Source organism: Lissotriton vulgaris, chromosome 4_1 (genome assembly GCF_964263255.1).
Source record: "Lissotriton vulgaris chromosome 4_1, aLisVul1.2, whole genome shotgun sequence".
NCBI classification, from domain to species: domain Eukaryota; kingdom Metazoa; phylum Chordata; class Amphibia; order Caudata; family Salamandridae; genus Lissotriton; species Lissotriton vulgaris.
This window is the reverse complement of record NC_141691.1, coordinates 762,592,458-762,616,806: the sequence shown is the minus strand read 5'-3', so window position 1 is coordinate 762,616,806 and position 24,349 is coordinate 762,592,458. Positions and strand designations below refer to the sequence as shown.

The 24,349-nt window shown below is 41.1% G+C and overlaps 1 protein-coding gene across 2 annotated transcripts in view; it reads left to right on the top strand.

The window, feature by feature from the left end:
- Positions 1–24,349, top strand: part of LOC147722552 (serpin B6-like) — a 276,708-nt gene that overhangs the window by 122,520 nt on the left and 129,839 nt on the right. For both annotated transcript variants that reach the window (XM_086965073.1, XM_086965074.1), the window contains exon 5: positions 23,139–23,281. In XM_086965073.1, coding sequence (XP_086821199.1) covers positions 23,139–23,281 — 143 coding nt within the window. The remainder of the gene's footprint in view (positions 1–23,138; positions 23,282–24,349) is intronic.

Below are 24,349 nucleotides of genomic sequence, written 5' to 3'. Positions count from 1 at the left end.
GTATAGAGATAGTGTAATGGTTTCATTGGCATATTTGCAAGCCCCTTGCGCAATGTTTAACATTAATGCTGGTATAGAGATAGTGTGATGGTTTCATTGGCATATTTACAAGCCCCTTGCGCAATGTTTAACATTAATGCTGGTATAGAGATAGTGTGATGGTTTCATTGGCATATTTACAAGCCCCTTGCGCAATGTTTGACATTAATGCTGGTATAGAGATAGTATAATGGTTTCATTGGCATATTTACAAGCCCCTTGCGCAACGTTAACATTAATGCTGGTATAGAGATAGTGTAATGGTTTCATTGGCATATTTATAAACCCCTTGTGTAAGGCATATTCTTGTCTGTATGCCAGTTTTATTTCTCTGCATGCATTTTCTGCTTGCATCCATGTTAAGCATTGTGCAAGAGGCTTGTAAATATGCCCCTATTTTTGGTATATTGTATCTCAATTGATGCCATTAGTAAAATCCTTTACGCATCTCTCACCATTTCATATTGTTTTCTATCTGCTATTCCTAACCCTCTCCATATATTCACTGCTTGCACCCATGTTAAAGGTTGTGCAAGGCGCTTGTAAAAAAGGAGCATATTTTCAAGCCAAATTAAACTATTAGCACTATCTCTGTACCAGCATTGAATTCAAGCATGATAAACACTTTAAAAAGAAGTCTACCCTGTAAGCTAAAAGATACAAATTGTGAGCACACACAGCTAACATTATGGAAAAAGATGAAAATATAATTCCTTAATTCACATACACACTCAGTGTGTTCCTTGTCAAAAAACTTAAAGCCAGATATTTCAACAAAAAACATTTAGTATGGTAAATCGTTTTAGATACAGAAAGTGAGAGGAGACACACATACAGACAGATGGTGTAGGCAGAGATTGAGATGACACACACATACAAACAGAAAGATGGTGGAAGGAGAGAGTGGGATGAGGCATGCAAAGAGGGAGATGAGACACACAAAGAGAGATGTGAACTAGTGTTTATATTGTTTAGTTAATGTAATTGCTATGTGCTATGTTGGTAGTGGTCTATAATATGTCATATTTTTCTTTTCAACAGATTGTAAATATCTACAGAGTCATAATAGATTATGCCTACCAAGAACCGCAAAGACTTTGTAAGCAAGTTTTATCAATCAAGAGGACTCAATTAGAAGATTCATCCAGAAGACAATCTTCAGAGAAAAGAAAAAATGCTCCTGGTAATGCACCTGTGCTTCCTGTTTTTTTGCAGGATAACTTGAATGGACTCTTGTGCAAAGGTTATTAGTTTCTGGCAACAAATTCATTACATCATCAAATTCTTCAGTTCAGGTTGGATATTTGCAACCATTGATGCTTGCATTGGTGGTGCTGTTGCTTCAGAAGAAGTGCTGGGAGTAGAGCCCTGCTCCTCTGATCTTTTTATTACAGCTTTACTCCAAGGGTGTATATTCTGCACATTGCATTTTATGCTATAAGTTCCAAAGCTGTACTGTTGCTGTGGATTCCCTCTTGAAAGTACTGTGTGACAGATTTTACATGTGACAAAAGGCGCATTTACCTTTTTTCTCCCTTTCTGGGTTTTTTAAAACTTTCCGTACTATGAACTCTCTCTGTGTTCAAGGGGTTTTAGGAACAAACTCTTCTGAAGATGAAGTAGAAGAATCCTCAAGTTTCTTATGTTCAGAATGCTCTTGTCCAAAGGCTATTAGTTTCTGGCAACGAATGCATTGCATCATCAAATTCTTAAGTTCAGGATGGATATTTGGAACCATTGATGCTTGCATTGGTGGTGCTGTTGCTTCAGAAGAAGTGCTGGGAGCAGAGCCCTGCTCCTCTGATCTTTTCTTTACAGCTTTACTCCAATTGTTTGGGTGTGTATTCCGGACATGGCGTTCCATGCTATAAGTTCCAAAGCTGTACTTCTTCTGTGGATCCCCTCTTGAAAGTACTGTGTTACAGATTTTACATGTGACAAAAGGCACATTTACCTTTTTCTATTTTTCTGGGTATTTAAAAATTTTCCGTACTATGGACTCTCTCTCTGCTCTTGAAAAATCTACTAAAATGGCTGAACAGCAGGAACCTGAGAAACCCCTAGAACAAAGTGCTGATGAAAAAAGCTGTTGCTTCCTCAAAAGCCAAAGAAGAATGATGAAGATGAGAGGGGTCTTTCAAGAATTAGAGTAGGAAATATTATAAACCAATAACATCTTTTGTTATAAGATCACATGGTTGGACGTAAGCTTACGGAGTGTTTACGGAGCGTTTACGGAATGCTCAGGTAAGGTTATGTTGCGTTTACATTTTACGTTTTATTTACGGAGCGCTTACGTCCTCCTATGATGTGCTTACTTGGTACGCACCCTCGTAACATTATAATTGTTTAAATAAAGTTACAAATGTTGTTTAAAAGTTTAAAATGAACATGCTCTTTATTATCTCAGTTAATATGCTCCTTTATATAATGAATATGTATATATAACGATTTAGCACCCTCGTGAGATTAATAATTGTTTAAATAAAGTTATATATGTTGTTTAAAAGTTTAAAATAAACATGTTCTTTATTATCCCAGGTAATGTGTTCCTTTATATTGTGCAATGAATACGTAGATATAACGATTTAAAGTTTATAAAACTTTCGGAGGTAAATAATGATTTCCTGTGTACATGCATATCTGTGCATGTACATTTGTGCCATGTGGCACACATACATGTCATAACACCATGTATGTGTGTGACATGGCAAACAAGTCAGAATCAGGGGTGCAACAGGCTGTCAAAGTGACAATCTGTCTCTCTTGTCAATTCGGTAATTTTACCGATTCGGTATTTATTGATTCGGTTATTACCATTGATTCCTATTGTCCTCAAGACTTATAGGAATCAATGGCAATTACCAAATCGGTAAATACCAATTCGGTAAAATGACTGAATTATACAGATTTGGTCATTTCAAAAGAGAAATTACCTATATCCAAGTTACCTACTCTTAAATATTGAAGTGGTATGATTTGGTATTTATGAGTAGGTAAATCGAGATTACGTACATTTGGCCTATTGAGTTGTTACATATTTATATACATATGTTACATTTCAGTGCTTTGGAAGTAGTACAATATACTATAGGTAAACACCTCAGGTTTATGCTGTACCACATCCTTATAGTTTTGCACTTTGACATTCAGTATGACAATCTTTTACATACAAACATAGAAATGTAGTTCTTTTTTAACCAGTAGAGGTAGTTGTAAAAAGAACTGTTTGGTACGCACCCTTACAAGATTTGTAATTGCTTAAATAAAGTTATATATGTTGTTTAAAAGTTGCTTAAATAAAGTTATATATGTTGTTTAAAAATTAAAATAAACATGTTCTTTATTATCCCAGATAATGTGCACTTTTATATTGTACAATGAATATGTAGATATAACAATAAAACTTTCGGGGGTAAATAATGAATTGCTGTGTACATGCACATCTGTATCGAATAACTTTGGTGTTTGTGGACGGAATTGGCTGAAATTTTCAGGAAAATGGCACATTTTGTTTCTGAGCAGCCCCTGAAAATTTGGGGGGGTTTTGTCAAGGGGGGCCGAGAAAAAAGGGGGGTCCCAAAACGCGTTTTTCCCATTCATTTTTCTATAGGGCGGTTGGAATCACTTTTAGCTTGAACGGCTGAATGGATTTACACGAAACTTGGCAAAATTGTAGACATGGTTTGCCTGACGTGCCTTTGCTATGTCTCAATATATGTGCTCCAGTGGATTTTGAGAAATTAACGTTTTAAAAAACAGATATATCTGTGACAGCGTCCCGGTTAGCGCCCCGGTTCGCGTACCTGACGCGTAACGGAACTTCGCGAAGTGAAGCTGATTGGCTCTCCGGTGTCTGTCAACATTCTAAACAGTCCGGAACGGCTGCCATCTTGTCTCTCGGTAGGATCGAGAGACAAGAGGTGGAGAAAAACGAAGGGGGCAAGGTAGACCCCTCCTGACCCCCTAGGAATGATGTGGGGGCTATTAAAGGGTCCCGTGGGTCAAAAAATAAAAAAATACGATTTTTCGCGGTAAAAGCGCTACCCGGTACGCGAACCGGGTAGCTCACCGGTAGCGTAACGGGAGTTCGCCATTTTGTGTTTCGGTCGAATTTAATCACAAGATGGAGGAAAAACAATGTGGGAAATGGGTATAAGGGGGCATGGGAGACGTATCCTGACCCCCTAGGTTTTCTGAGGGTGGCTGAGGAGGCTCATATATGTCAATTTTATTGATATTAATTTTAATAATCTTTGGAAATTTCAAGTAGTACTTCATCTGAAATTTCATGATCTTTATTTTCATATATTGTCTCGTTTATCTAAATTGTTCATAAATTCCAACAGTTGTTCGTCTGTCACATTAAAAAAAATCGTCAATATTGTCCTGTATATCAGGTTGTACTTTGGGTTCCTGTGCTTCTTTATCCATAATTGCTGTTAAGGTAGAATAAAAAGAGAGAGAAATAGAGTTTAAGTAAGAAACTTCAACATTTTTATTTTTAACTTAACGTGTACAACATAGTTCTGAGCTTTTAAGAGTGAATTTATGTTTGGGCAGTGTATTCTACAAGGCAGGAAGTAGAAATATAAAGTACTGCATGTGATCAAGTCTAACTCAATCCATGACTACAACAGAGAAGCCTAACTTAATCTATAACTATAACTGAGGGACAGTAAATATCTAACAGGAAACGTTTTTATAAAAATAACTTTAGGTGCACAACATATTACTCCTTAGAAACTATTAACTTACCTTTGGAGAAGTGCCTTAGGTTTCTCAGGAAATGCTCTGTAAATGTGCCTCAGGGAGTTCCAGTCAAAATGGCTGTCTTTCCTTCTTATTTTTCATATATATTCATGTAGCAAACCAATCAAATGTCAGCACATAAAAATACAACTTGAAAGTAATGTTATCATTGGTTGAAAATGTCAACTCTTTCTAATGTGTTTTTGCCATGTAATTTACCTCAGGTTATTTAGACAGGGCTACAACTTGAATGGCTCTATGGAATTCAATCAAATTTGGGAAAATGGTAGGGACTGGTATGTAGTAGGGACTATTCCAAATTTGGTGAAAGTGTCTCCAGTGCTTTTTTGGTACATTAATTTCCCACATTTTTTTTTGCTGCGTGTGCTGTTGCGTGCCCCGGTTTGCGCACCGGGTAGCTTACCGGCAGCGTAACGGGAGTCCGCCATCTTGCGTTAAGGTCTAATTTGGACACAAGATGGATGATAAACAATGCTGGGATTGTGTAAAAGGGGGCAAGGGAGACCTATCCTGACCCCCTATGTTTTGTGAGGGTGGATGAGGAGGCTCGAATATGCCCCAAAAAAGAAAAAAAAAATTCACATTTTCGCGCGGTTAGCGCCGGGTGCGCGAACCGGGTAGCGCTCCGGAAAGCGTAAATCGTGAAAATTAGAAAAAAAAATTGCATTTAAAATTTATTTAGAGTGATCATAGTTAGGGTAGCTCTGAAAAGAGCTTTTGGGTCTGTGGAAGATTTAGGTACTTATAAGTAGGTACCAATACACAGTCTTAAATTCTGGATGAAAACTCTGTTCCCCTCATCCTGAGAAGTGCACACCATCTCCTCTGTAGATATCTTGCATGTAGTAAGGCAAGTTATTGTTGTAGATGGAGCCCATTCCATGGTTTCTCATGTAAGCTGAAACAGACTTATTTACATGCTTCCTCGCTTTCTAAATTTGTGGACAAATTTGATTGGACCACCTCCATTTCTGTCTTTGGCATATATTTGAATATACCAAGACAGTTTGAGGAAAAAAAGTGCCATCAATTGCTCAAAGGTGTCTTTGAAAAGCATTTCCAGACCTACTCCAGTCATAGTGCCCAAATCATTTCCACCACAGTGCACTATTAAGAGGTCAGGGTTTGGCAGATGCATACATTTTTTTAAATAAATACATATAAAATATATTGTTCCATTAAAATAAGAATACATTTTACAGCTTTTGATATTTGCTATTAAAAAACCATTGAAATTCACTGAAAAGACCATAGGTTATAGACCATATATAGGTAGGGATTAGCATTTACAAAACCTTATTTTACTCACACAAAACCATTGAAATTCGCATATATAGTTAGTTGCACTAACTACATATCGCGCACCCGCAATCCACTGCTGATGTCACATATTACATAATTCATGACATGGTCAGTGACATCACTGATGACATCACTGATGACAACTCAAATGACATCACTGACAACATCACTGATGACGTCATTCATACGATAATACGATGAATCTCTTCAGACTCTAATATAACCTTAGAGACACTCCGTGTAAACAGACACTCACAGATTGTCACTCGTCCATAGAGTTACTCATACACCTAGTCAGTCATGCAAAGAATCAATCTCACCTCCATTTCCTCAACTATACAGTTATACACACCTTACTTATTGAAACTTATTCTAACACATATTTACTCTCTTATACAATCACTGATACATGTTTTCAATGATCCATGCAGCCACTCACACATTCACTAGCTATTATACACAGTAATTTATATATGTCAACTCTCACATGTACTGTGTTTTACATATGTACTTACTTTGACATATAGCACTGAGATATCCATTCACTCCCCAATACACTCATGCACACAGTCAACCACCCATACAGCTGTTTCCACATGCAGTTTTGAACCCATACATCTAGTGAATCAACTGTTCACACTTCTATGCACATAGTGACACACCTCCCAGCCACCCACACACACACTCACTCTCCCATACAAATACTTGGGCAACCAATCAATAACCCATATAGTTACTCGTATAGCTACTGATCAACACATGCAGCAGTTTACAGAACAGTTATAATGATGCACAAAATAAGACCGTTTAATCACTTACCCATGCACTCAGTGAGACACATTTAATCACTCTCTCATACTGTCAGTCATGCACCTACTAAATCCTTCATCCAGACACTTATACATCCACTCATTCTTCAATATTAAGACATATTTTAACTTTACAGAAACATACAGTCACTGGATGATGTCATCAGTGATGTCGTCAGTGATGTCACTGACCATGTCATGAATGATGTAATATGTGACATCATCAGCAGTGGATTGCGGGTGCGTGATATATAGTTAGTGCAACTAACTATATATGCGAATTTCAATGGTTTTGTGTGAGTAAAATAAGGTTTTGTAAATGCAAATTCCTAACTATATATGGTCTATAACCTATATTTTTTTCAGTGAAAAAAATATATATGTGTGTATGTATGTATGTATGTATATATATATATATATATATATTCACTGAAAAAACCATAGGTTTGATACCAGTTATAGTTAGCTGGAAATTTTACTAACATAAAACCATTGAAATTCCCACGTTATAGTTAGTTGGACTCACTATAACTTGCGCGCCTGCAATGCACTGCTGATGACGTCACATATTACATCACTCATGACATGGTCAGTGACATCACTCATGACATCACTGATGACACCATCCAGTGAATATGTGTCTTTATATGTTTTATATATGTATATGTAAATGTCGATGGAAGAATAAATGTTTAAATAAGTGTCTTATTAAGTGTATCTTAGTGAATACATATATTAGCGAGTAATGTTTAAATATTTAAATATATGTATCAGTGTTCCACTTTGTGTATAAGTGGCTGCATGGGTTGGTGAGTAGCTACATGTGTGTGTATATGGGTTATTAGATGTTTTTTTAGTATCAGTATGAGTGTCTGTATGGTTTGGTGGGGGTATTACTTTTAATATTGCAATTTTACAATTTACAATTTACATCAATGACTGACTAACTGTATGTGTTTTGAAGACAGCATATGTGCAGGACTGTATGGGTGGATGAGTGTGTATATGTGTGTGTGCTAGTGAGTGAATGACTGTCTCACTAGTGTCTTTATCAGTAACGACATATGTTTTAATCTAGTATATGTGAGTATTGATGTATATAAGTGAGTATATGTGAGAGTGAGATATTGTAAGAGTTCCTGTTTAAATAAGTATGTGTTTCTATAAGTGATTGTTTAAGAGAGTAAGTATGTGTAAGTTTCCTTAGAAGTAAGGTGGTAGTGTGTGTATAGTTGTATATGCAAATAAATGGATGGTCAATAGTTTATTTGCATGTGTCAGTAGGTGTGTGAGTAACTTTTGGATGACTGTCGGTGTGTAACAGGATGTATAGGTGTATTACTACATATGATGAGTGAGTATATGTATGAGTGACTATATAGAACTGTTGGTGAATGAGTGGATGTGTATATAGATGGTGGAATTACTGAATTGGTTGTTGTAACTGGTATGGGTATCTCCATGTTTTTGAAAATGTTAGTTTCTATTTTTAAATATGTGTTTCAAGGGTTACATTACACTGAAAGGAGGTCTGTCACTCTGTCACAAGGATGGTGTCATCAGTGATGTCATGAGTGATGTCACTGACCATGTCATGAGTGATGTAATATGTGACGTCATCAGCAGTGCATTGCAGGCGCGCAAGTTATAGTGAGTCCAACTAACTATAACGTGGGAATTTCAATGGTTTTATGTTAGTAAAATTTCCAGCTAACTATAACTGGTATCAAACCTATGGTTTTTTCAGTGAATTTAATAGGTTTTTTAAATGCTAATTCCTAACTATAACTGGTGTGAAACCTATGGTTTTTTCAGTGAATTTCAAAGTTTTTTTTAATGCTAATTCCTAACTATATAAGACCTGAAAGCCCACCAGGAATCTCCAGTATGCGCCAGGGGACTGCATTGCAGAGAGGTGTAATGAAGCCACAACCCTTTTTACACCTCTCTGCAACTCAGCCCCGTGCATGTTTGAAGAGGGGGAACTAATTCCCCTTTCATACTGGGGGCCCATGGGGGCCAATTAGCCCACCTGGAACCTCCAGTATGCGCCAGGGGCTGCATTGCAGAGGTGTAATGAGACTATGCCACTTGTTACACCTCTCTGCAACGCAGCCCACTGCCGCGTTTGCAGAGGGGGAACTAATTCCCCTTGCATACTGGGGGTCCCTGGGGTCAACTAGTCCACCAGGAGCCTCCAGTATGAGCGAGGGAGCTGCATTGCAGAGAAGTGTAATGAGGCCACACCCTTGTTACACCTCTCTGCAATGCAGGCCACTGGCGCGTTTGCAGAGGGGGGACTAATTCCCCTTGCATACTGGGGGTCCCTGGATCATATCTGCCCAAACACCGATATTCCGAACAATTGTAAATGACTTTTCTTGAGAAACATTTGGATTTGGATTATCATGCCCTATACTTTGGAATTTTTGAAAGACAGACTTTGAGGATGCTATAAATTACTCGTCTGCCCGAATTGTGTGGGTAAAATTGATACCTAGTCACTTTGAATAAGAATATACTTATGTCTCGTCTAACATTTGGAAGAAATATCTAGTTATATGACAACTGGATACCGACATAACTTGAAGGAAATAAGAACGCCCTGAAGAAGTTCTGTTGTACAGAACGAAATGTTTCGGCTGGCTGTGGTACATAAACTTAAGGAAAATAAAAGCATTTGAATATACACCAAGATTCAGCGCTTCAATAAGGACTCTAAGTGATATGATTTGATTGGACTCATTGTGAAAGTGGTGCTGTGCCAAACTTTGGAATATTCTCCACTACTCTCTACTACTTACTCTCTCCTACTCCACTACTCTCAAATACTCACTGTCTACTACTCATTCTCTACTACTCTACTACTCTCTACTACTCTCTCTCTACTACTCACTCCCTACTACTCGCTACTCACTACTCCCTACTACTCACTATCTACTACTCTCTACTACTCACTCTCTACTACTCACTCTTTACTACTCACTACTACTCACTACTACTCTCTACTACTCACTCTCTACTTCTCACTCTCTACTACTCTCTACTACTCACTCTCTACTACTCTCCCTCTACTACACACTCTCTACTATTCTCTACTACTTACTCTCTCTCTCGTACCGGGCGCTCCCCCCGCGAAAATAAAAAAAATATATATTTTTTTTTTGCCCCGCGGGGCCCTTTTATGGCCCCCACATCAAACCTAGGGGGTCAAGGGGGGGTCTACTCTGCCCCCTTATGGTCATTTCCCTCTTTGTTTTGGCCACCTCTCGTGTCTCGATCCTACCGAGACACAAGATGGCGGCCGCTCCGGACTGTTTAGAATGTTTACAGACACCCCAGAGCCAATCAGCTTTCTGCGCGCAAGTCGCGGTAAGCGCCCGGTGCGCGTACCGGTGCGCGTACCGGAGCGCGGCTATAGATATATATATTTTTTTGAACCTTAAATACTCAAAATCCACTGGAGGACATATCTTGAGACATAGCAAAGGCACATCGGGCTACCAGTCCCTACAATTTTGCCAAGTTTGGTGGAAATCCATTCAGCCGTTCGGGCTAAAAGTGAAATCGACCGCCCTATGGAAATTAACATGGGGAAAACGCGTTTTGGGACCCCCCTTTTATCTCAGCCCCCGCTTGACGAATCCCCCCCAAACTTTCAGGGAAGGACCGGAACGCCGCGAGGCCATTTTCAGGAAATTCGTCAACCGGCGCCAAAGTTATTCCAAATAGAATTTTGAGATTTAACATTGAAAAAAATCCTAACTATAACTACCTACTGGCGACCGCCAGTAGGTAATATATATATATATATATATATATATATATATATGTGTGTGTGTGTATATATGTGTATGTGTATGTATGTATGTATATGTATATATATATATATATATATATATATATATATATATATATATATACTGAAAAAACCATAGGTTATAGACCATATATAGTTAGGGATTAGCATTTACAAAACCTTATTTTACTCGCACAAAACCATTGAAATTCGCATATATAGTTAGTTGCACTAACTATATATCGCGCACCCGCAATCCACTGCTGATGATGTCACATATTACATCATTCATGACATGGTCAGTGACATCACTGATGACATCACTGATGACATCTCATTTGACATTACTGATCACATCACTGATGAGATCATTCATGTGATAATACGATGAACCTCTTCAGACTCTAATATAACCTTAGATACAATCAGTGTAAACAGACACTCACAGACTGTCACTCATCCATGGAGTTACTCACACACCTAGTCAGTCATGCAAAGAATAAATCACACCTCCATTTCCTCAACTATACAGTTATACACACCTTACTTATTCAAACATATACTAACACATATGTACTCTCTTATACAATCCCTGATACAAGTTCACAATGATCCATACAGCCACTCACACATTCACTGGCTCTTATGCACAGTTATTTATATATGTCAACTCTCACATGTACTGTGTTTTACATATGTACTTACTTTGACATGTAGCACTGAGATATCCATTCACTCACCAATACACTCATGCACACAGTCAACCGCCCATACAGCTGTTTCCACATGCACTTTTGAACCCATACATCTAGTGAATCAACTGCTCACACATCTATGCACAGAGACCTACACCTCCCAGCCACCCACACACACACACACTCAGTCTCCCATACAAATACTTGGGCAACCAATCAATAACCCATATAGTTACTCATATAGCTACTAATCAACACATGCAGCAGTTTACAGAACAACAGACATAATGATGCACACATTAAGACAGTTTAGTCACTAACCCATGCACTCAGTGAGACACATTTAATCACTCACTCATACAGTGAGTCATGCACCTACTAAATCCTTCATCCAGACACTTATACATCCACTCATTCTTCAATATGTAAGACATATTTTAACTTTACAGAAACATACAGTCACTGGATGTTGTCATCAGTGATGTCATCAGTGACGTCATTTGAGATGTCATCAGTGATGTCATCGGTGATGTCACTGACCATGTCATGAATTATGTAATATGTGACATCATCAGCAGTGGATTGCGGGTGCGCGATATATAGTTAGTGCAACTAACTATATATGCGAATTTCAATGGTTTTGTGCGAGTAAAATAAGGTTTTGTAAATGCTAATCCCTAACTATATATGGTCTATAACCCATGGTTTTTTCAGTGAATTTTCAAGGTTTTGTAAATGCTAATTCCTAACTATATATGGTCTATAACCTATGGTTTTTTTCAGTGAATTTCAATGGTTTTTTTAATAGCAAATATCAAAAGCTGTAAAATGTGAAGTACGTGGTAGGTAAAAACATTTTCGTGTTTATGCACGCTGATGTGCTTTGAACGCTGCCCCCCCCATCTCTTTTCTTTTAGGAGTAAACAAATGGAATCCAGCAAAATCAGTAGGCCACTAATGGGATCTCTTTTTGACCTCGCTAAAATAGAAACATTAGGAACAACCCCTCATGAGAAATACGAAACTAGTGAGAGGAACTGAGCTCGACGCCATGATGGCTGCAAGACCTCTCGGCTCCGCCGCCCACCCCGCCCAAAACAACGACAAACCCTATGCAAATATTATGAATATATACAACACACCAGCAAAGTAACAGGGTAAAACGTTTTATTAAATAACTATTTACATGGCAGCCTGCTGCAACATCCATCACTGTTCCTGTGGAGGTAGCATAGCTGGCGGCCTAGGGGTGGAGGACCGTTGTGCAAATTGCCCGGGGACGACACCATGCGCCTAGGCTCATCCCCAGTACATCCAGAGGTGATGTCGGACAAGTTGTGTGGGAGGATGCCTTGCTGATGCCGCCACCCCCACCACCACCTTCTTATTGCCTGATCCGGCTAGCTCAATCGATCGAGCATGAGACTCATGCACTCTGATCTCCTTGGCCTCAGTCAAGCATCAATAGTAAGATTTTCATAGGTGAGTGTAGGTTCATGGTTTTCCATCCATGGACTAAAAGCCTGGAGTGGGAGTGAAAGAACAATAACTAGGTAAGAAGGAAGGGAGAGGTTGTGGTAAGGACTCTGGATATAGTATGTTACTTGGTCCCTGAGATGCTTCGATGTCACTGCCTTGCACAAATGGCATGAGTCCTGGATGTTGGGTGCCATAGTTGAGGGTTCCGAGCAGCGCTTGTAATACTGTCTGAAGCTTATTTGCACCTGCTGCAGCTTCACTATTCTCAAAGTAAGTGGGGGCTGTTTGTGGACCTGACTGCATTGGAAAACAATGTGATGCGGTGCCTCCCTGAACTGCTTGACAGAGGCCCCCGAGATAATTGCGCCTGCTCCACACCTTGTCCCACAATCCGTTTGACCTGAAGACACGTCCTGCGGTGCCCTGGTCCGACCATCACATATACCTACGCCAGGAGACGGCGTGGGGTGCAGTAGAAGGGAGAGGCGGCGCAAACGAGCCTCCCCCCACCTCCCCAGGTGGAGGTTTCTCAGCTACACCCCAGCGCTTCACTCGACCAGCTGACTTGCGCCCGCTCTTGCGACACAGTGCCTCGCTCGGCCAGCTGAATTGCGCCTGCTCTTGCTATTACAACGTCTCACCCGCCATCCAACGGAATTGCACCCAATCTTGCGGTACAGTGACAGGCGGCTGCTACGGAGCTCACGAAATGGCGGTCGGCTCCACAGACTTGGGCCTGGCCTGCAAAGATGGCTCTGGGCAACCGTGGAACTCGGACGCTTGACTGCTAGGGCATGGGCCCCATTCCCAAAAGAGTCCCCTCAGCCTTGAAGATTGTGCAACAGTCACCGGGACCCCCGACTCCCATAGACTTCCGGTGGGGAGAGACTGCCATGATTGCTCGCGGAATGGCCACAACGTAGCCACGAGATGGTGGTGCTCTCATGCTGACGCCAGCTTCAGTCTGAAACATCCAGAAACACTGTAGACTACCAATTCGATCAGTTCCGGTGGAGCCCCAACGTGACCCGGTAGAGAAGAACTTGCCCTCCCCTCTTTGATTGATGGTTCTTGTTGCCTGTCCCTTCTCTTGTCATTTAACAGAACTTTTTGGACTGCGGAAAGGGGTTGTGTTCCGACCGCTGGTTGGTGAAGACATTTTGACTATATTCTGGACCTGCGTTGTCGCGAAATGCGTCATATGACGCGCCGCGTTAGCGCACCCGGAAGTGCTCCGGTGCGCGAGGCGCACCTTCCCGGAAACGGTCCAGAGTGTGGCGCGCAGCGCGTAACGTAAGCATAACAGGTCATGTGACTTGTTAATAAAACTTTTCATTGGTTCATTTTACTTTTGTTATTCTAATGATGAAAGGCTTGGTCATATGACCTAAAAATAACACTTTTCATTGCTTTCGAATATTTTTTTTTTCCCAAATTTTTTTTCCCAAATTTTTTTTCTCACTCTGACTTGTAAAGCAAAGGACCCAGATGCATTTACAGTTTATCACTAACAATGTTCCAGGCTAAAGTATTTTCCCGGGAAATTTACAACTGTCCTGCAAGTAAAATATTTCTATTTCGAGAAAAAGGGCGTTTCTTCGTCCCATGAGGGAGCCGTTGAACAAAAGAGGCTCGGCCTGCTGTCCTAGTCACTTATAGGCATGAATATCGGATTTGTATCGATCACTTTATGTTGCAGGAGTGGAAAACACAACAGCCCTTGACCATTTATCCTTACTGTGTTCCTGCGTATTATACCTTTTAACCGTCATGTAATTGGACTGCTTTATTTCACTTGACTTTTACTGATTAACAGTGGCTATTATTCAAAACTTTACCAATCTAGGTACTACTACCATGTTTTGTTTTAAAAACCTTTATTGTGAAAATGTCAGTATACAAATACGGGCCTATAACCACGTGGGCCGGCCACGGAGCAAACTGGAATCGTATATGATGAGGGGACATTTACACTGTAGAAGAACGTAACTGGCGACCCATTCGGTTGCAAGAGCTAAGGTGTCTAACATTTGCGGAATCGGTGGACGTACATTTTATAATTAAAGTACAACAGGGCCAGTTACAATAAAATTATCTAGATTTACATTTGCGGGCAAGTACCATGGGTGACGTTAATTCGAACTTTCAATAGTACAGTAATCAATAACACATCAGAACTTAATATCAATAGGGATGTCCAAATGTTCAATCAATTCTCGTCCCCGCCCGCCATGTGCTTCAAAACTGCATACGTATCTCGTGATATCAAGGTTGGGCAACCACTACACAACAAGGAGTTACGAGTCCCATTTATACCGGCGCCATTTTGGGCAAGGCCGGGCAGGTCCAGGATATAGTCAAAATGTCTCCACCAACCAGCGGTCGGACCAGAACCCCTTTCGGCAGTCCAAAAAGGTTCCATTAAATGACAACAGAAGAAATAGGCAACAAGAACAATTAGTCAAAAGAGGGGACGCTTTCGTGAATGGGGCCCATGCCCTAGCAGGTAAGTGTCCGAGTTCCAAGGTGTCCCAGGGCCATTTTAGTGGACCAGGCCCAAATCCAAAGAGCTGGCCACCATTTTGAGAGTCCTGTTACAACCGGCTATTGCTGCACCACAAGAGTAGCCGCAATTCAGCTAGATGGCGGGTGAGTCACTGTACCGCAAGAGCGGGCGGAACTCAGCTGGATGGAGGGTGAGGCACTGTGCCGCAAGAGCGGGCGGAACTCAGCTGGAAGGCGAGTGAAACGCTAAGAGGCGTGCCACTGCAGATGAGGTGCCTTCACCTGGGGAGGCGGGAGAGGCCCGTTTACGCCACCTCTACCCCCCCCCCACCCCCCCGGGCACCCCACGCCGTCTTTCGGTGCAGCATCGTAGGATGGCCACACCAGTGAAACTTGCTGGACACCACCTCGGTGCCATCCGGATCTCGATGCATTGTGCTGCCTTCGGCCTACTGTAGCAGCAAGTGCGGGCGCAACTCTGCTGAACGGCGAGTGAAACGGTAAGGGGCGCCGCACTGCACATCAGGTTCCTCCACCTGGGGAGGCGAGAGAGGTCAGCTCGCGCCACCTCCCTCCCCCCCCCCCCCAACCCCCCGGGCACCCCACGCCGTCTTTCGGCGCAGCATTGTAGGATGGCCACACCAGTGCGGCAACTTGCTGGTCACCACCTTGGTGCCATCCGGATCTCGGCGCGTTGTGCTGCCTTCGGCCTATTCGCACATTGGTCCGCTACTGACGCCGCCTCACAGGCCAACAGATTTTGTAGGCTTTTTATAGCCCAAAGCCGCATAACAGGTCATGTGACTGGTTTATAAAACTTTTCATTGGTTCATTTTACTTTTGGTTTCCTAATGATGAAATGCTTGATCATATGACCTAAAAATAACACATTTCATTGGATTAAAACATTTTTTTTTCCCCCAAACGATGAAAGCCCCACTTTTATTTTTTTATTTATTTTTTTTTTTTTTCCTCACTCGGCAATCCAAAAAGGTTCCGTTAGATGACAACAGAGAGGACAGGCAACAAGAACTATCAGTCAAAAGAGGGGAGGGCAAGTTCTTCCCTACCGGGTCACGTTGGGGCTCCACCGGAAGTCATCGAATTGATAGTCTACAGTGTTTCTGGATGTTTCAGACTGAAGCTGGCGTCAGCATGAGAGCACCACCATCTCGTAGCTCCGTCGTGGCCATTCCGCAAGCAATCATGGCAGCCGGTCCCCACCGGAAGCCTGCGGGAGTCGGGGGGCCCCCATGACTTTTGTAGAATCTTCAAGGCTGAGGGGACGCTTTCGAGAATGGGGCCCAAGTCCTAGCAGGCAAATGTCCGAGTTCAAATGTGTCCCAGGGCCATTTTAGTGGACCAGGCCCAAATCCGATGAGCCGCCCGCCATTTTAAGAGTCCTGTGGCAGCCGCCTATCGCTGCACCGCAAGAGTGGGCGCAAATCAACTAGATGGTGGGCGAGACGCTGTAGTCGCAAGAGCGGGCGCAACTCAACTGGATGGTGGGGGAGACGCTGTAGCCGCAAGAGCGGGCAGTAAACCGCTGAATGGCGGATGAGGCACAGTGCAGCAAAAGCGGGCGGAAAACTGCTGAATGGCAACTGAAACGGTAAAGGGGCGCCCCATTGCAGCAGAGGAGCCTCCACCTGGGGAGGCCCGTTCACGCCGCCCCCCCCCAACCCCCCCCCACTCGGGGCGCCCCACACCGTTTTTCGGCGCAGCATTGTAGGATGCCAAGACTAGTGCGGCAAGTAAAGGGCATCACCTGGGTGCCGTCCAGATCTCAGTGCGTTGTGCTGCCTTCGGACTATTCGCACAACAGACCGCTACTGACGCCACCTCACAGCAGACCATTGTTGCTTTGTTTTAAATTTTTTTTAACGTGTTTACTTTGTTGGAGCGTTGTATATATTTATAAGTTATTAAAGTGTTATAATCCTACTACTTTGATGGAGTGCTATATATTTTTAATGTGACACATAATTGTGAAGACTTTGATGTACAAAAAGGCATCCCTGGAATCTTCCGCTTCAGGCTCGGTCCCACACACCCTCACAGTGAGAATCCCCTCCCCAATCACAATACAGGATCGTTATCAGATAGTAGGAACGCGTGTGGTGTGACGGATCTCATGGGGTGGGGGCCTTGATCTACTGTAACTCCTTTGAAGAGGGGTGATTCTTTACAGTTGGGGCCATAAACTACTTCCGCATGGCTAGGTGATAGCCTGGACAATCGGACACCGAGGAAGAGGAGTGTCAGAGGGTGCGGTAGTGAATAGGGTGAAAGGGAGGTGTCGGGCGGGCACGGGGTGTGATTCTCAGGGAAGAGCAGCGCAGATGGGGGGAGGTTTATGACCCATGCATGAGAGAGAGAGCGGGGCTGACCAGTGCGTGGGGGAGACGCTTGCGAGGGTGGGGAGCCATGCTGAGGATCGGCGGCGTGCAGAGAGTGGGTCTGGTCAAGGCATCTAAAATGGCTGCCGTGCACGACAAAAGTGTGGCATTGGAAAAAAAGCAAGATGGCGCAGACAATGTTTATCAATACGGATTAATTTATAACAATTATTTTTAACAATATATTTACTCGCAGTGTCAAAATGGCGGTCAACACTTCCTGATTTCCTTCGAATCGAACGTTAACAGACGTCACGCAGCAAAAATAAAAAAGACAAAAAGGCTCACGCGCAGCCGCTGGAAGACAAGTATCAACATATATGAGCATCCTCCGCCACCCTCAGAAAACATAGGGGGTCAGGATACGTCTCCTGTACCCCCTTATACCCACTTCTCACATTGTTTTTCCTCCATCTTGTAATTTAATTAAAACGAAACACAAAATGGCAAATTCCCGTTTCGCAACCCGGTTCGCGAACCGGGAAGCGCTTCTACCGCAAAAAATCAAATTTTCTTTTATTTGCCCCACTTTCCCTTTAATAACCCCAACATCATTCCTAGGGGGTCAAGAAGGGTCTACCTTGCCCCCTTTCATTAAATTACCCCTTCGTTTTTCTCCTCCTCTTGTCTCTCGATCCTACCGAGAGACAAGATGGCGGCCGTTCCGGACTGTTTGGCTCTCCGGTGTCGGTCAACATTCTAATCAGCTTCGCTTCGCAAAGTTCCGTTGCGCGAAAAGTTCGCGAACCGGAGCGCTACCCGGGATGCTGTCACAGATATATCTGTTTTTTAAAACGTTAATTTCTCAAAATCCACTGGAGCACCTATCTTGAGACCTAGCAAAGGCACATCGGGCTAACAGTCCCTACAATTTTGCCAAGTTTCGTGCAAATCCATTCAGCCGTTCGAGCTAAAAGTGAGGCCAAACGCCCTATGGAAAAATGAATGGGAAAAACGCGTTTTGGGACCCCCCTTTTTTCTCGGCTCCCCCTTGACGAAACCCCCCCAAATTTTCTGGAGCTGCTCAAACAAAATGTGCCATTTTCCTGAAAATTTCAGCCAATTCCGTCCACAAACGCCAAAGTTATTAGACATAGAATTTTCAAAAGTCCCATAGAGAAAAAATCCTAACTATATATACCTACTGGCGACCGCCAGTAGGTAATATATGTGTGTGTATGTATGTATGTATATATCAGTATGTATATATATATATAAATACATGAAGTGTGGGTTGGGTGTTCACCCACGGATGGGAATCCAAGGGGGTGGCCAGGCCGCCGCCAGTCAAACCCACACTGTGCACCGCCAGAGGCTGTGAACAGCAAGCGGTTGGCCTTCCCCAGGGGGGTTGGGAGTGAGGTGAAGTGCCAGGCAAAGGGGTCAATCTCCAACTGCACAGGATCCATGCACAGTGGATTGGTCACTGTCGGCAGGGTTGGGTGCAAGGCCTTGATGAATCTTAGTCCGGAGGCCTTACTCCCAGACAGCACTGTGTAGGGCAGAATGCTGTGCACAGTGGACGGTTTGGTTGGGCAATCCAACCCCCCACTATTCAAGATTGGAGGCTGTGTGAAGCTGTTGTTTGCCGCCCTCTGGTTGAAGGTGGGGGTTGGCATGTTGGCCACATGTCATGTGACCAACATGCCGACTTTACTGAAAGACCGGAAGATGCTGGAGGCTTGAAAGCAGTCCTAAAAGATGGGAGTTTATCCTTGTGCTCCACAATTATCCTTCAAATAACATAAAGGTATCTTGAATTTACAGCGTCTTCTAACCATTCGTGTTCCGTTCCAAAATCAAATTCACTACACCTGGGAAAATCACTGCCCTCCCACATCTTACCATCCCTGGAGTTTCAAAATTCTTATTAAAAACACGATGTTTAACGCCGCAACTAAGATTGCTTCTTCTTCTCTAAATAATATGAACTGAGATCGGCTGACCTCAGACTAAGCTCTTGTTTTAGGTCCTGATGAGAACCCACAAACAACTTTCTGGGTTTGAAATGCGTTGACCATACAATGACCTTTCAAGTGAAAAAAAGACTGTCTTGCATAGAATACATGAGCCACTACAAAAGAACATTCTAACATAACTATTCTCTAGGAGAACTATTTCACAAAGTACAGATACCACACCAACCTTCTTTTATAATGTTTGAATGAGCTGCTCAAAACAAGTTTTGACTAAATCATTAGGTTTCCCTGGACTGTACACTGTCTTGTCTTTGCCCAGTGACTATCTTGTTGAAATACTAATTGTTCAAAAATCCATCTTTGGGCCTTGTTGTTTTCTTGTTTTTTCCTTTTTTATAATATTTTGAAGTTTTTGGAACTTGAGCTTGTTTACTTGTCTAAACATGTATTAACTCCATGGCTGCTAAGGCAATTCCCCTCCTGTGCTGGGAATTGCTATTTTACATTATTCATGACGAGCTGGGCTCGGCATCAGCGTGCGAGGAGGCTACGCCATGACGAGCCCAGCTCGTCATCAGCTTGGAAGGGGTTAATATTGGTCTATTTTTTTCTCTTTCATTGTCAATTAAGTGTGATGTCTAACTATGTGTTTATTGATTAAATGTGTTGTAGTGTGGTTTATGTAAATATTTGAAGAATTATGTTTTGTGTTGACCATAAAAAAATAATGGATTGACCGTTTTTCTATTGAAGTGAAAAGAGAAAAGTGATGATTAGATCACAATGAGTTTCACGTGTGATCTTAAAAAATGAATTTTGATCGAACATCAGTATTGGCACGTTCGCTTTGTTATTCACATGTCATGTGGCCACCCTCTCTGCTATACAGGACCAAAGAATGTGGGGCCGATTCACAGAACTAATCGGAGTCAAAATCCTAAACTTACTACTTTTGGTATTCACAGAAGGCATTTAGTAGTGGTGAAGTTAGTATTTTGTCTTAAGTTAATATTTTGTCTTAAATTAGTGTTTTGTCTTAAGACCAAAACTTATGACAAAACACTAACTTAAGACAAAAACTTACATTTACTACTACTAAATGCCTTCTGTGAATACCAAAAGTAGTAAGTTTAGGATTTTATCCGAGAATAGTTCTGTGAATCAGCCCCTGAATGTATATGGTTGGCCACACGCACGATTGAGGTTGCCACTGGAGTCTGACTGGAAGATGAGGCATTGACTGAATATTAATAAAAAGAAAACACTAAAAAATGTCCTGAAAAAATTAATACTTTTTTTTAAAGGCCAGCTTGAATCGTATTACCATACCCACCTCTAACATCACTTTAACTTCATTTATTTCCCCTCAAAATATAAATATATATATTATATATATATATATATATATATATATATATATATATATATACATCATGAAAAAACAAAGGTTTAAGCTTAGTTTTAGTTAGGAATGTTTTTATTTTTTCTCTACAAACCATACATTAATTACAAAACCAAGTTATATTTATACCTTACATTTTAAAATTATGCACCACCTTTAAATTAAAATAACGTACCACTCCACCGTGTACTGTTCTCTCAAATGATGTGAATTGCAATGTCATAAGTGTTAGGAATGTTTTAATTTCAGATGGTATGAGTCGTGCGTTGAGAATGTGCGAGTTAATATTAATGTAATGTGGCTACAGGGTGCACTACACTAAATGGAGGTGCATGTGTTATAATAATTTAAAGATGGTGACTGAGTGTCGTAGAGTAAAGTGTTGTGGAATGGAGCGCAGTGGAGGGACGTAGAGTTGAGTAATGTGCCACAAAGTGGAGTGGTGTCTTTCAGTCGAGTGATGTGTCATCGTTTTAGAAGGTGGAGTGTAGGGGCATAGAAAGTTGGAGAGGGGAGCGGTGTAGAATGGAGTGTAAGAGTGGGGTAAAGTATTGTATAGTACACTTTGGCTGTGTTCTGGGTTTGGGCCTTAGATATCGGTAAAGTATTAGGTTTTATAGTTTTCTGTACCGATTAGCACTTTATTAAACTGGTAATAGATAACAAAATTTATTTATATTTTTCTTTATATATTTAAAAACAAAATACGGTGTTCCGCACTAGTACATAGAAAGTACAGCTGGAGTAATTTGGAGGTATTACTGCGGTCCTCCGTAGCCTTTCTTTTTGAAGAATTAAATAGGTAAAAAAATTGAAAATACAATATATTTTTGAAATATAGTGTAGTACAGTGTAATCTTTTTACATATTAAATGTCGTTTTTATATATTTTTAGCTCTGCGCTGCTTACAAGGTAGTACTGTAGTACTTCGTAACTTTTTAAAAAATATAGAAACCTGTGAATTATTTTCCTTTCCTATTACCACTATATTAGAATGGTAATAGGTGGGGGAAAATATAAAACATACTGCTTGCCTACATCTAAGGTCTTAACCGAAAACACAGTCAAAGTGTTGGTAAAACAATAAGGCTGCCTTTCACTTTTGTAAAGTGCGCCATTACCCAATAATATACTGCCTTGTCATTGGCATGTCTCATGAAATACCATGGTCATTTTGCAGTATTTTTTTGAAATTTCACAGCCTGTGATATCACCATATTTTAATAGCTTATAACTTTAAAAAAGTTACCCTACTTACCTCTGCAACCAAAAAGTATCAACTGCACACCATAAAATATATTCCTGTCAAATTTCATTAAAATCAGACTATCCATTTTCGCTCTACTCTAGAGTGCAAAGTCTATGGAAAATCCATTGGTGAAAAAACGTGTTTTTGGACCCTCCCTTTTTTTCTTTTTTCTTTGCACTCCTTTGACAACTCTCTGCCAATATACAAACTATATATTTTATGTAAAATTGGGAATTTCAAAACTCTATAAATGTGAAAGATTTTGTAATCTGAGGCAAAAAATTCAGTTGGTATACTTAGCTTGATTTTTTTTTTTTTTGAGACCTGCAAAAGAACAGCAATCAGAATCTAGTATGGATGATTAGTAGCTTCAATTGACATGCTGGTGCATGTTGCAAAAAGACAGTATTCATTAGAGGGAAAACAGACACAGTGATATGCTACAGTCTAGCCTATTGCTTCATCTTTCAGAAATAAAAACTAGTTTTGAAAGGCTCTAACTTTCCCATTAAAATTATGAGTTTATAAAAACAAAACTGTTAGTGAATTAAATTATTTCGTAATATATGTACTTGTTTGATGTATGCTTATTTCTGCATTTTTGTGTTTTGTTTTGTGGTTCGAGTGGTAGATATTGCTTTGGCTGGGGTCTCTAGCTTCAAGTAGTGATCCAGTGGGGGCCCTCAGATGTCAAAAGGTGAAAAACATCTGTAAGGTCTTCTGGTAAATTTGTTTCTTATCAATGCTGTCTTCATTCCTTCTTTTAGGCAAAATCCAGAACCTTTTAGTCGAGGGAACGATTGATTCACTTACCAGATTAGTCCTGGTGAATGCAATCTACTTCAAAGGAAACTGGGCAAACCAGTTCAAGAAAGATCATACTCAGGAAATGCCTTTCAGAATTAACAAGGTAAGCGGTGCATTGTGTCACTGATTATTGAGCATGTATACTGTAATCGTGCTCTGATCTTGGAGGATACAGTAATTCTCAGTGCTGCTAATTTTCAGTACAGTTCCTATATCTGACTCCAACAACAGACATGTCAGCATTGTAAACAATAGGGGTTGCTATTTTTCACCTCTGTGGTTGTGAACTCAGACGCTTGGGCTACTAAAAGTTGAGCTAACTATTAGGGTGGCAGCTGTGTTTATAAAATTTAGGCTGAGCTCAATATATTCAGATGTTGGCTGGAAAAATCTTTTAATATGTGAAAAGAATTGAAGTTCTTATAAGAATCAATTTTCATTGAATTTTGTTATACAGTCGTCCATGAGCATTCATTTAAGAATTCATATTAGCTCAGCTATTAATATAACAGGTGTATCCTTTACTCGAGTATAATAAGTATTGAATTACCTTCTTAATAACGTCTCAGTTTTAGGTTGCATTTCCTTTTTGTCCATTCTTTTCCTTGAATAACAAAACACATGATTAAAGTGTCAATTGAACAAAAGCAGCACCAGACCAATTAAGTCTGCCCATGTCATTACTGAAGGACTTGTATGAAGCTTGAGTCACTGCTCCCCAGTCACTGTACATTTTACACAACGTTTACATTTGTTAGTTTCACATTACATGCTCAGTGGTACAATATCAAAGTGAGGAGAACCTGTGGCATTTGCACCAAGCAAAAACCTAGTGCTCACTCCACAACTTTTTTCAGAACTCTTTAGCCTGCTTCTGCACAAGAAAAATAGCTCTCCCTCCTTCTTGCCAGTAGCTGCTGCAAGTACCCTACATAAAATGCATCCTTGCTTCTCAGAAGTGCCACGCCCAGTATAACTGTAGGTTGGTCAGTCTCGACCATGAAACAATCTTGTTTCTTAACATCTGCAAAAACACTTCACTTTGTAAAAGAAAACCTATGCATACTGTAATCCGCAGTCTGCAAGTGTTTATTAATGAGACAGAGGATTTACACATCAGAGACCATCACAGACTTTGTTGCGTTGGTTAGCAGGGAGCAAAAAGATGGCT